This window comes from Oryctolagus cuniculus, chromosome 4, assembly GCF_964237555.1.
Source record: "Oryctolagus cuniculus chromosome 4, mOryCun1.1, whole genome shotgun sequence".
In the NCBI taxonomy this organism is placed as follows: Eukaryota; Metazoa; Chordata; class Mammalia; order Lagomorpha; family Leporidae; genus Oryctolagus; species Oryctolagus cuniculus.
In genome coordinates, this window is record NC_091435.1 from 37,124,845 (window position 1) to 37,139,246 (window position 14,402).

Genomic DNA, 14,402 nt, shown 5'->3' on the forward strand with positions numbered 1-14,402 from the left:
AAAACTTTTCATCCTATAGTTGCAGAATACACATTCTTCTCAGCAGTGCATGGAACTTTCTCAAGGACTGACCACATGCTAAGCCATAAAGCAAGTCTCAGCAAATTCGAAAAAAATCAAAATCATACCATGCACCTTCTTGGACCACAATGGAATGAAGCTGAAAATCAGAAACTCAGGAATCTCTAGAGCATATGCAAACACATGGAAACTGAACAACATGCTCCTGAATGAACACTGGGTCATAGAAGAAATCAAAAGAGAAATTTAAAAATTTCTGCAAACAAACCAAAATGACAACACAACATATCAAAACTTATGGGGTACAGCAAAAGCAGAGTTAAGAGGAAAGTTTATAGCAATAGGTGCCCACATCAATAAATTGGAAAGGCACCAAATAAATGAGCTATCAGTGCATCTCAAGGATCTAGAAAAACAACAGCAAACCAAACCCAAAACTAGTAGGAGAAGAGAAATAATTAAAATTATAGAAGAAATCAACAAAATTTAATCCAAAAAATACAAAAGATCAGCAAAGAGCTGTTTTATTGAAAAAATAAGCAAAACTGACATACCATTGACGCAATGAACCACAAAAAGGAGAGAGAAGAGCCAAATCAATAAAATTAGAGATGAAAAAGGAAATGTAACAGCAGATATCACAGAAATAAAAAAGAGTCATTAGAAATTACTACAGAGATCTGTTTGCCAACAAACTAGGAGACCTAGAAGAAATGGACAGATTCCTGGACACATACAATTATTCTAATCTTTTTTTTTGACAGGCAGAATGGACAGTGAGAGAGAGACAGAGAGAAAGGTCCCCAATGGCCGCTGAGGCTGGCACACTGTGCTGATCTGAAGCCAGGAGCTGGGTGCTTCTCCTGGTCTCCCATGCGGGGGCAGGGCCCAAGGACTTGGACCATCCTTCACTGCCTTCCCAGGCCATAGCAGAGAGCTAGACTGGAAGAGGGGCAACTGGGACAGAATCCGGTGTACCGACTGGGACTAGAACCCAATACGCCAGTTCCGCAGGCAGAGGATTAGCCTATTGAGCTGCAGTGCTTGCCCAATTATTCTAATCTTAACTCAATGAAGTCAAGTTGTTTAAATTGCAATGTATGAGTGAGATCATGTGGTACTTGTTTTTCTGTGTCACTTAACACCATCACTTCCACCTCCAGTTGTTCAGTCAATTCTAGCACAAATATCAACTTTGTATTTTATACTTTTCTTGTGATTTTCAAATATTTTCTACAACCAACATTCAATTTTTGCCTGTGTGCTTTTTAAATGGAAAATGCAATTAAATGAATGGTACAATTTATAATTTTCTTGTAAGTACTAGTACTTCAACCAAATAATAATAAAAAAAAACGACTAAATAATCACAAATATGCAAGCTCTGATAGCCAAATGCATTAGGAAAAACGTGTTAACTGGTGGAAATCCTTCAGTTTATGCCATAGCATGCCTTCAAATACAATTCTGGGTGTCATATTTGAGATATTTAAAATCATCACACAGGGCTGGTATGTGGTACAGCAGGTTAAGCCATTTTCTGTGTCTTCTGCATCCCATTTGAGTGCTGGTTCAAGTTGTGGATGCGCAACTTCTAATCTAGCTCCTTGTTCATATACTTGGGAAAGCAGTGGAAGATGGTTCAAGTGTCTGGGCACTTGCCACCGACATAGGAGACCCCGATGGAGTTCCAAGCTCTTGGTTTCAGCCTGCTTTAATGCTAACTGTTGTGGCCATATTTGGGCAGTGAAACAGCAAACGGAAGAGCTAGCTCTCTCTTTCTCTGACTCTACCTCTCTCACTATAATTCTGCCTTTCAAATAAATAAATCTTTAAAAAATTCATCATGCTATACAATCTAGTAAAAGTTCTGATAAATTCACCACTGTGCTCTTATAATATGCCACAGTATCTGTACAAAGCATTGACACTTGTCACAAATTTATTTTATTTGCCCTATAGCATCAAATCACAGCTTGAAAACTGTCTAGCAGTTGTGAACTGATTCTCTTACGTAATTACAAGGTGCATTCTTCTCTATGCTCTTCCATTTGAATTCTTTGATATAGTTTGATTCTGTTATATAGCATCTTTTTGTGATAGCAAATCATGACTTTTGTACATAACTTAATATTTTTCCCCACCAAATCCTGTGTCTGACACTACACACCGAAGAATCTGTTGAGACACTGGAAAGGGTCCAAGGAACACGGTGAGATTCCATATTCTGAAAAGTAACTAATTATTCTCATATCCATTATCCATTTTGGAATGTATTTCCTATATTTCCAGACGTTTTCTAACTACCCTCAATAGCTGGGGCAATTCACCTTTAAAAATATTATCAGTTTCAGTCACTGACACCATCTTTCAGGCTCAAAACCTCCAGATATAATCTCTCAGTCCTCTGCAATTTTCTGTCACCTTTCTATTTCCAAAAGTGCATTGTCAATGTATGTTTCAGGAATAATAGCTACCCTTTATTGAATGACTTGCATGTACAAAGCGCTATATTATACGCTTTACTGCTGTATTTAATATTCACAACCACACCACAAACTAAATATTTCCTCTGTTAGGAAAACACAATAAGAAAAGCAAAGAGAAACCTCTCATGCAACTTTCCCAAGTTCACACATTTCATGATGCATGAGCAAAAGCCAAGCTAGTTTGAAACTAAAGCTAATGCTTTTGATTAATATCGCCCAGCATATTTACTACTAATAAGGTGATCTTAAAGGTAACTATTTTTTTTTAATTTTTTTATTTGACAGGTAGAGTTATAGACAGAGAGAGAGAGAGAGCGCGCGCGCGAGAAAGGTCTTCCTTCCGTTGGTTCACCCCCAAATGGCCACTACTGCTGGCACTGTGCTGATCCGAAGCCAGGAGCCAGGTGCTTCTTCCTGAGATCATTAAAAATCAACATCCAGCCATTCCCAGCCTCTAGAGCTGCTCCCTCAGGCATCTAGAGTACATTAGACACTTAGACAGCCTGAGTTGATTCTGCCCAAATATCACTGCCTCCTATCCTTGCTACTGCTTTATGAAATATCTTTCCATTTTATATATATTATCTCTGGTCTAGTTTTTTAATCTTCATTTTTATTGTCTTGCTTTATCTATACTTAATATTCAGTATGTCAAGAATTCTTTTTTATTTCACTGAATGTGATTTCCAAATTGCCATGTACAACAGCAATTTTATTGTTAGCATTGACAAAAATAATATGAATATACCATTCTATTTTTTTAAATTTTTACAAAAGATATTCTTTTCAATATAATTTATTTACACTGAAGATATTGTAAGGAAGCTTTTATTCCACATATTTAAAGTATTTCATGTAAAAGAGGGAATTATCACATAAAGTTTATAGGTGGAAATCTCCATGACCTTGGCCTCGGAAATGAGTTTTCAGATACAATCCCAAAGTATGATTCATGAAAGAAAAAAAATACAAGTTTGACATCATTGAAATGAAAGATTTCTGCTCTACATAAGATAATGCACAGGTAATCGATATACTTGGAGAAAATATTTGCAAAACACATATCTGATAATGGATTTGTATCCAAAAATATACAAAGACCTCCTAAACTCAACACACACGTAAAATACCAACCCATCCCAATTGAAAATTGGGCAAAAGATCTTATCACACACATCATCTAAGAAGAAATGCAGATGACAAATAAGCATAGCAACATATTTTGCTGTTAGAAGACTATAAATCAAAATGAGAGACCACTCTATATCTGCTAGAATGGCTACAATCCAAGACGTTAAGAAGACCAAATACTGGCAAGGATGCAGCAACTGAAATTCACTGCTTGTGGGATGCAGAGTTTACTTGACTATCTGGAGGCTTCCTACAAAGCTAAACTTGGTCTTACCACTAAAGTTATATGGTGAAAATCACATTGAAAATGTAGTTATAAGAGCATTATGGCAAAAACAGGATTCACTTAAATGAGTTTTTTGGCAAATTGATTTGTGAGTATAATCAGTATATTGCTTGCTGGATGGTTAAGGAGTAGATTATCTTCTAATCTGTATTAGCAAATTTTAAGATATCAACTGTTCAAATGATAAATATTTAGTGAGCACTCCAGTCTGAACATAACTTTTTTGTACACATTTGAAAGGAAAGTATGCCATTTCTTAAGTTCGGCAATTTGTGGAAAAAAAGAGGACAGTATCTACTGAAGCTACTCTTTTTCTACTAAGGAACTTCTGTTTAATAAAAAATGCAATAACAAAAAAAAAACCCATAATATAAATTTCAATGCTGTGCTTCATCAGGAATTTCAACTATCATGATGGCAGCAAGATCCCAAATGAATTGGCTTGGTATTTTAATGAATAGATTTGTAAATTTGAGGTAGTTCAATCAGAAGAAAAAATGAGCCTTTAAATGGATAAATTGCAACATTATTTGTATTATTATCATTCTATTTTTTTCTTTATAATGGTCTCATTTATGACTTTGGAATAATGGTTTTTTTTTTTTTTTTTTTTTTTTTTGACAGGCAGAGTGGACAGTGAGAGTGAGAGACAGAGAGAAAGGTCTTCCTTTTCCGTTGGTTCACCCTCCAATGGCTGCCGCGGCTGGCGTGCTGATCCGAAGGCAGGAGCCAGGTACTTATCCTGGTGTCCCATGGGGTGCAGGGCCCAAGGACTTGGGCTATCTTCCACTGCACTCCCAGGCCACAGCAGAGAGCTGGCCTGGAAGAAGGGCAACCGGAACAGAATCCGGCGCCCCGACTGGGACTAGAACCCGAGGTGTTGGTGCCGCAGGCGGAGGATTAGCCTAGTGAGCCATGGCGCTGGCCAGAATAATGGTCTTTTAAGAACTAGTTATCAGTGAATCTTTGTGCTTTTACATAAAATAGTGTTGAGGAATATGAAGACCATGAGGGATACTTTAGATAAATTTCTTTCCATGTGTCATAATATTCCATACTTTGACTTTTAATTTTTACAGTTGCTGACATTTTACAATCACTAAGAGCCAGGCAGCAATTCTGATGTGATTGTCATTGACTGTGACGTGATTCCTTGGTTGGTACTGCACATTTTGCCATTTTAGCTGAGTTATGTGCATTATTGGGAATACACAACTAGGTTAAATTATCATTTACTATGCTTCCAATATAAGTGAATTGGGTCAGTAATTACTATTGTTATTGGAAACTTAAAGCAAAGTTTTAAGCACAGATTATACATTTTCAAATGAAACATCTATTGAAAGAAGTTTTGCTGCAGATCTCTATTTTCTTATAAAGCAAAAATTATTTCACTTAAGAAAGCTATTCTTAGGTAGAAGAGTCTACTTCTTGAGAGATTTCAACAACATTAGTTGTCACCTTCCAAACTAAATACAAACTAATACAAATGAAAGAAATTGTCAACTTGTTTGGAAAGGATGAAAGAAACTTCATAACATAGATCAAAGAAACTTCAAAGAAATAAGAACTTCTTTTGACTAATGCATTGGCTAGAACTACCCTTAAGACATGATAAGAGGGAGGGAGAGAGAGAGAGGGAGAGAGAAAGAGAGAGACTTTGTATGTATTTTTATTGCATATAACAATCATTTGGTGAAATTTAGTTTATTAGAGTAACACAAAATCAGATATATAAATTGTGAAAAGAGAAGTAATATTTCATGTTAGATAATAATCTAAACATGAAAATTTTCTCATCCTATTAGAAAATAGAAATTAAGTAAAGAAAAATGTGCTCAATGGAAGAGATGGGAAGAAGTTATTAAATTTATGATTATGAGGAAATCCTGTAATCCAGTGTATAACGTACATCATGAACATGAACAGCAACATGGGATGTCCGAGTCCCCAGCTTATTGTAATAGTTATTCCATGCTTATATTTTTGCTTGAATTGTATGTCAAGCTATAAGCTATGCAGAGTAAATATCAGAAAGAAGTTGAAAGTCTATTTAGCTGGATAAATGACATCACATATTTCTATAGGGTAGTCTTGTGTACAAAATAAAACAGTCATTTGTGTATTAATGAGGGCTCTTCATAAAAGTTCATGGCTAATATCTGTTATGAAAAAATTATACATGGATTTCAATTATTTAGCATCTGAATACCTTTGCTTTTAAATTCCATTTCTCTACAACTTTTTGAAGCACCCGTGTGTGTGTGTGTGTGTGTGTAATGTAATGTCATATTTCGAAGTTTTAGTGGATGCTGTTTTAGGGAGAAAGACAGTTCTTACAAGTTTTTATATTTTCAAGGCACGCACACATTCACCTTCTTCTCATGTCGGGTTATTCATATATTCTTCATTTTTAATAGCAAAGTACAGTCATTTATTTATGAATTATTGAACCAATAAAGGAAACCATTTTCAAAGCAATTCTCCTATGTAAAATCATGGCAGAAGCTTTGTCTATTTATGCAACAAAGGGCACATGCACGTGGATGGAGGAAAGCAATAAGAAGGCAGAATAAATGAAGGCTCACTGGGAAATCTGGGGAAAATAGTTGAATGAAGTAATGACAGTGTGTCAGGCAAATGAAGAGTTTTTTAACCAAAGGTTTTCTCGACCCTGAGGCACAATCACAACAGCTGTACCATAAAGCCTCTATCAGTCATAATCTAGGATAGCGCCTCTTTCTATTAACCAAGCAATAGAGGAACAAAAATTACTTATACTAGTCCATATGAGGCTCAGTGTTTGCTGCAATGCATTCTGATGGCTTAATTAGGTGGATAGTGTGGCACATGGGGTTTTTCAAGCCAGGTTCATCAAAGGCCATATCATCAAAACAAAACGTTCCTGGATTCTACAGCTAGATTATAAACACGAATTTCTTCATAGTGTCCACTGGCTGACTGTTAGTTTGCTTCCATCTACTTAGCCAATTAAATAAAGCTTCACACTAGAAGACCAAGGATAATAAAGAGACACAGATCTGAAGTACAGCTGGCAATTTCTCTAGTTATTAAGACCTCATCTTTAACTGACAGTCTCTAGAAGTTACAAAAATATTGTTTCCTTTCTTATTTGTTCTTTCGTAACTTGACACTTCTATTGATAGACTTTCCGATTCTATTACAAGTTCAAAGATTTATATCATACATATCTGCTTAAGTATTTTATGTTTTTATATATTTATTTTTAAGTATATGTTTATATGTAAAGGTCAAAAAACACATAAAATCAATGATGTTTTAAGCTTCCTACTGAGCAAAAAATGGTGAGGAGAAAATCTTGAGCCACACAAACACACTAAGAGAGAATAAATAAAATTTTCTGGCCATTTTTTTCTATAATTTGGATGTAATATTAATGTTAAGAGTGTTGTCATTAACCATATAGAAAATAGTACTAGTGGTAATGTCTATACAAGGGATAAGAGTAAATAACAGGTACATATATATGTATGTAAATCTTTTGATAGTGACTTTAAGAGTCTTTTCAATTCATTACAAATTTAAATTGACTAATAAAAACTAAAACATCAAATACTGGATTTAACCTCAAATTGAAGTGTATATTATTATGCTCATATGTTTTATTTTTCATATTTATAACCAAGTATCAGAGAATGAAAACGCCCTGAAACATGTCTAACTTCCAGTTCATCTTTTTGTTTGTATAATAAGGTAGTTCAAAGGTTCATGGGAAAGTTGCATTAAATGTATGAATTTACTTTTGCATAAGTTTTTTAAATATATGCATAATTTTAATAATACACATTTTATGGTATTAAGAATATTTTTACCAAAATAAGCTCTTTCTGATTGCATTTTCCATGAATTTTTGAAGTATACTCATATGCACTGTGACAAACAGGTGAACTTGGCTAAAAATTAGTGATATTAACCTCATAATATTTGAAATTTATAAAATACATGCACACGTAACTTCTATTTAAATGTATTCATTCCTTAAAATTAGTCCTGTCATCTTTAATGAAACTCGGTTCTCTTTTCAAAGAGTTATTAAGGTAGATAGAGAAACTTGGATTAAGGAATCCAATTGGCATTTGTATTTAGGTCCTGCCGGCTATAAACATATAGTGCAAATAAGTCCAGTAGAACTCTATTACAGCTACTAATAATACTATTATAAACATTAGAGCAACTTCCATATATAAGTCTTCTCAATGTATTAAGTGCATTATTTTATCTATAATCTACACAAAAATTGCACAAACTCTCAGTTGGTTCCTGAGGGATAAACTGATCAAGAGAGAAATACTATTATCCTTCGAGGTAACAGAACTAATACATGTTATTCAAGTACAGGCCTATGTGAACGAAAATCCAAATGACCATAGTGGTCATTCATCTATATAAATTTAACAATTACAAAGTGAAGGCTTATATTGTTCAGGGATTCATGCATATGAGATAAAATTCTATAGGAAAGTAATTGAAAAATTAGTATAAATTTGAAGGTAGGCTCTTTGAGTAGAAAGAGAGGGGAATGCAATTGGGGATGAGCCATCTACAACCCTCCCTAAGCATCACCAGCAGCAGAAGTCAAGGATTCAGCTATCGGCTGTTTCAGGGATCTACCCGCCTACACTTGACACCAATCTTCTCAGAAGGATACAGGATGGGAAACACCCAACATGCCAGTCTTGAGTGTGCTAGTTAGAAAACTGGGTGCTTTCTTATTTGTGCTAACAACAAAAAATATGCAAAACTGTTTTTATTGTATTTTATTTATAATTGGCATTGGTTTTAGGCATCACATATAGGTGTACATCATAAATTCATCCATAGCTTTCCTTTACTTCTTTGAGATGCTGACTCACCCATTAGCTAGTTTCTGAGTCTCTTACAGAATAATTGTGTCTTTGACATATTATTCTAATTTGTTATAAATTCCCAGCCAATTAATGCCTGTATTGGGACTTCCCTAAGATAAAATTTAGGGGGAACTCTATGCAATAGGCAACCTTAATTAAAACTGTGAAGTATCATTTTTAATTATATAGTTTTATTTTCATTGATTTATTCAGTGGCTTTTTGTATTAAGCTAATATATTTTATTCAATGTAATCATTCATAAGCCTAGAAATATTATAATATGATAAATATAACAAGCAAAGGAAAAAAAATAAAGCAAAAGTGGTCTCAAATCTGTTCCTCCAAATCCTTGCAATATAGAAAACAAATATCTTCAGATACATTTTCCCCTTTTCATGGAAATCTGTCCTCAGAAAATATTCTTTAAGTACATTCAAGATTTTTTAAAAAAATCAAAATATTTTCTACAGTATTCTAAAATATTTTCTAAAGTAGTGATTTTCAACTTTTCCATTTGTAAAATAATTGTAGATACTTATAAAACTGCACTTTCCTGGGCTTCACATACAAGTTTTTTATTTCTTTATTCTGCTATGCACCCTTGGAATCATTTTGAATACAAGCCTCTAGTATTTCTGATTTTCCACAAAGTTTTAAAAAAACTATGTAGAAAATGTTGAGAAATAATTCTCTGGTCATACAGTGTTAAGCAGCATTTAAATTAAAATTACTGTCGTTTAGAACACTTCTCTCAATGTATAAATCAGAGTCAAAACAAATTAAAGTAATTTTATATCTGATTTGCATTCTGATAGAAGGGACAAGTAATTTTTCATGTTTTTAAATTGATCGATTTCTGAATATTCAGTGAAGTTAAAAAATTAAACTGTTTGCCTAGGAACAAGCAATCCGTATAAATTCTAAACCACACCCATTTTCCTCATCATTATCCATTGCTCCTCTGCTATAGAAACTCATCAAAATAGCGGAAAAATCGATAATAAGAATAAAAACCTCAGTAGGAAGCACATATGTAAACAAGAATTGTTAAATACTCCAAAAGAAATGTTTAAGGGCTCTGTCCCATTGAGATTTCAGAAATTGATTTTTGTTGTCACATTATAAAGGGAATTTTAAAATTCTGAAATAACTCCTCAAATCTATTCCAATTCTATTGATCATATGAAAACTAAAACAAACATAAACATTAGGGCTATAAGGAGATTGTATGGAGACACAAATTATTTTTAGGATTTTAAATAAGGATTGTTTTAAAAAAAAATCCAGTGAATTTAGGAATGACTCAAACCCTTGTAGACAGGTGGGGTGGTTAAGCAGTAAATCATTTCAGAAAACATCACACTCAAGGCTTGTTGACACGAGGCAAGCAAAGGAAATAACCTCCTCAGCACCTGCATCTTTAATGAAGGACAACACTGCTGCGCATTGAGAAATGGAGAGGGAAAAAATAAATCAACTTAACTTTAAAGTGGGCTGTTTGATTTATTCAAATAGAAATGCATCCTAGTTGTTTCCAGCACGGATCTCCACGTAAACTTTGCAATATAATCCTAGACTTCAACATTTCTTTCACTATACATGTTCTGAAAATTTTCACTTTAATTCACTATGTAAAAACGTGTACTTTTTTTTTTTTTTTTTTTTGGACAGGCAGAGTGGACAGTGAGAGAGAGAGAGACAGAGAGAAAGGTCTTCCTTTGCCGTTGGTTCACCCTCCAATGGCCGCCGCGGCCAGCGCGCTGCGGCCGGCGCACCGCGCTGATCCGGTGGCAGGAGCCAGGAGCCAGGTGCTTTTCCTGGTCTCCCGTGGGGTGCAGGGCCCAAGCACCTGGGCCATCCTCCACTGCACTCCCTGGCCACAGCAGAGGGCTGGCCTGGAGGAGGGGCAACCGGGACAGAATCCGGCGCCCCGACCGGGACTAGAACCTGGTGTGCCGGCGCCGCTAGGCGGAGGATTAGCCTAGTGAGCCGCGGCGCCGGCCAAAAACGTGTACTTTTAAAACATATCATTTAACATCTGCCTTTCATTGTCTTCACATTTGTTTCATTCAAAGGTAGATGTTTAAAAAGTAAACATGGGTATCTGTCGGATACCCTTCCAGCAGAGATTTAAAAGATATAGCATGGCTTAGATAGGGCATGCCACAAAACAGAACTACAGCTGAATTAAATATATATTTTAGAGTGAATGAGAACTAAACTAAACGAACAAGAATAACATCTGCCAGTGGTCTCAGCAAAGGGAAGGCTGATTTTCATGGGCAATCTAGACACATAGTGAAGGTAACAAGTAAAGTGGTTAGAGAAGTCCAATCATTCTTAAAATCTGTTTTTATTTTTTCCTTAGAATCATTTTACTTTTCATCAACAAGGATATTTCTTGATTTAAAATGCATGAGTAATTTCTATGTGCCTCTGTGACACGGCAACCACTTCACATACAGTACTGTAAATCATAACAGCAATTTTAAAAATGTGTTAGAAAGGGAGATGAAATAGAATAAACTTAATAAAATTAAAAAAAAAACCTGACCTGGGTAATTCATCAATTCCAGACAATATGTTCAAAGGATGCTTTAATGTTTAATTAGATCAAGGAACCTAGCTGCAACTTGACTGAAAAACACTTTATTTTTGTGGTAATCAAACAATCTTCATTTCCAGGACTGTTTTAATTGCTCTTGCATTTTGAGACATCTTGTTCAAACAAACACTTCTATGTATAACTCACCAAATTAATTGCTATAGATTATAGACCTTTTATTTTAGAAAAATATTGCATTTTTAGTTGATCTGACTTTGAAATATGTTTCTGGTAATGGAGGATATTCCTTTCTTAAACCAAAGAGCCAAGGTAAAATCAGTTGATTCAGGAAGTGATTTTACAAAAGACTTATAAGCTAACCCCATTTTTTTGCTCCCTTATAGCTATGCTAAATTCAACTCAGATTCAAGGTCTCTAACAAAGCTAAATCAACAGTAAAAAGAATCAGATCTTCCCTCCCTTCTGAAATTAATGGGAGGGAAGGTAGATTCTAAATCTGATGAGTCCTTTTAGCAGGTTTTCCAACCTTCCTATCCTGTAACCAATGCTCCTAGATGAAGGCAGTTAAGAAAAATCAATGCCACTCTGCAGGTGTTCCTTTTGAAAAGCTAACAGAATATTCCTTTTGACAGGTAAATTACTTTGAAATAATTCTTGAACTCCCTGGTATGGAAAAAAAAATAGTCATCTAACTGCATGCATCCCATTTGGAGGTACTCATTTCTTCTTAAGAAGGCGTTGCCTAATTAATCTGTATGACATAACTTAACTGCTAACCAATCTCTTACCTTTCCAACTAAGCTACATGTTGTAGCAGATAATAAACTCATATATTTTAAGCTCTCTTTAAATTTAAAAGTATTGGCATGTGTGACAGCAATCACAGATTTTTGACAGTTTCGCATCTACATATGCAAATTAATGCATCTTCTCTGAAATGATACAGCATCTTTCATTTTCTGGGTAAACTTCCCACATCACCATACATACTCATGCAAGCAAGCCTTCTGGTAGATACAGATAACAGAGGTTCGAGCTTCATATGACCATTTGGAGTTTTGATTACCTGCTCAATATCTAGACCACAGACTACATTTGTTGACCTGTGACACTTGTTATCTAGTCGGCCAGAAAATTAGATGTAAGCTTAATGTATATCTCTAGTTGCAGTTTTCAAAAAAAAAAAATCATCTAAGTATTCTCTTTATCCTGACAACTTGGAAGACAATGAGTTAATTTGTATTTAGATTTTTATTTTTCAAATATTTAGCAAGACATCTGATTTTCTCATACGGTCAATTTTTACATTTAGTTCATGTGATAATCATAATCATTATATAATACAGCATTGGCAAAAGAAGCAAATGTAGAAGTTCAGGAAAAAAATGTGTAATAATTTTAAGGTATTAACCTAACTCAGAACAAAGTAACTAAATGCACCTAGATACAGCACACTTGAATTTTTTGCATACTTCAGACATTTAGAAATGTATTTAGAATACGAATGTTTGTTTATAATTCTCTTATCTTCTAGATCAAAATGTCAATCTCAATACAACAGGAGAAAAAAAACTGATGTCCTTAGATTTTTTTAAAAAAATAGGTGTTTGTATATAGACACACATGATAGGCTACATAAAGCTGCCAAAAATTAAAAAAAATAAAATAAACAAGAAATGAAGCTTAGTAATTTGCTCTAACCATCATATGACATTTTTCATAAAAAATTTGGCTAAATTATGATGATAGATAATTCCAAATTAACTATACTTTTCACATTTTATCTAAGCAAAACCAAAATCATACTTGATTTAGTGAATCAATATATTTTTCTAGTTACCTCTACCATTACATTGGGTTTAATTTTCTATAATACAGTTTAACGATTACACAGACATGCCATTCCAGTAACTATTAATAAAATTATGACTTCAAGGAGACCAGTTTCCAGCTTCACCCAAAACAATTGTAACCATGGTAGCAGCACAGCAGTGTGTTGCATTGTCATTCTGATATTGTGCAGCTTGTTAATTAACATGTCACTATTCAAAGGAATTTCAGTTTTAAATATTTCACATTTTTGATGTTCCTTTTGCATGATAATAGCAAACATTTTGGCTTTGTTGTTCTTTTTGTGCTAGCCATTTTTCTCCTCTATAATTACTCTTTAACCACTCTAACTCAGTTAATGTAATAATTTCTGAAATTTCTCAGGTTTTCTTGGGAATTGATAATATTCTCTGTATTTAAGAATAATCATTTGAGCCCTAAAATTTCTGAGCAGCCATACTCAATAAAGCCACTCACACAGACTTACACAAGTTCCAAAGAAAGCAAACACATCTGATTTACCACACACACAACAAAAAGTGAATGTAAAGCAAAAAAAAAAAAAAAAAAAAAAAAGAATGCTATTAAGGAACAAAAGGCAGCACTTACCTGGAATGAGCTGCGCCAGAAACAAGTAATTCTTTGACAAGCTGAGGAGTGATATTATGACCAAAAAAGGAAGATGTTTCCATTTCATCTTTGTCCCTTCCTTGCATTCCACCCAGCCAGTGATATGTGTTATCTGCAAATATAAAACAAATAAAAAACATTATTATTGAAAGAGCGTTAAAAGTGTTTTATGAGAAAATGCAGTTCAAATGGATATGACATGTCATTTGGGGGGAAGGATACAACATACAGATCATTAAAATGAATATGACTTGAATAGAAGCTATTTGAAGATATACAGTGGTTCCCCCATACCCGAGTTTTCTTTTCCAAGTGCCAGTTACCTGTGGTTAAGCACATTGGAGACACAAGCCATATCATCACAAGAAAAACAGTGAGCATAACACAATATGGTATTTTGAAAGAGAGAGCATGCATTTTCAATATAACTTTCATTGCATTATATTGTTACAATCATTCTTACTTTTCTGTACCCCTTAGGTGATGCTGTAGTAGGCAGGCATACAGGCTAAACTGATCAGGTTTGTGAGCTGGCAGACCCAGGCCTTCGCCACGCCCC

General features: G+C 34.5%; 1 protein-coding gene across 2 annotated transcripts in view; it reads right to left on the minus strand.

Annotated features, from left to right (window-relative positions):
* Positions 1-14,402, minus strand: part of ROBO1 (roundabout guidance receptor 1) — a 1,215,767-nt gene that overhangs the window by 1,025,477 nt on the left and 175,888 nt on the right. For both annotated transcript variants that reach the window (XM_051859421.2, XM_070071933.1), the window contains exon 2: positions 13,823-13,955. In XM_051859421.2, coding sequence (XP_051715381.1) covers positions 13,823-13,910 — 88 coding nt within the window. In that variant the 5' untranslated portion in view covers positions 13,911-13,955. The remainder of the gene's footprint in view (positions 1-13,822; positions 13,956-14,402) is intronic.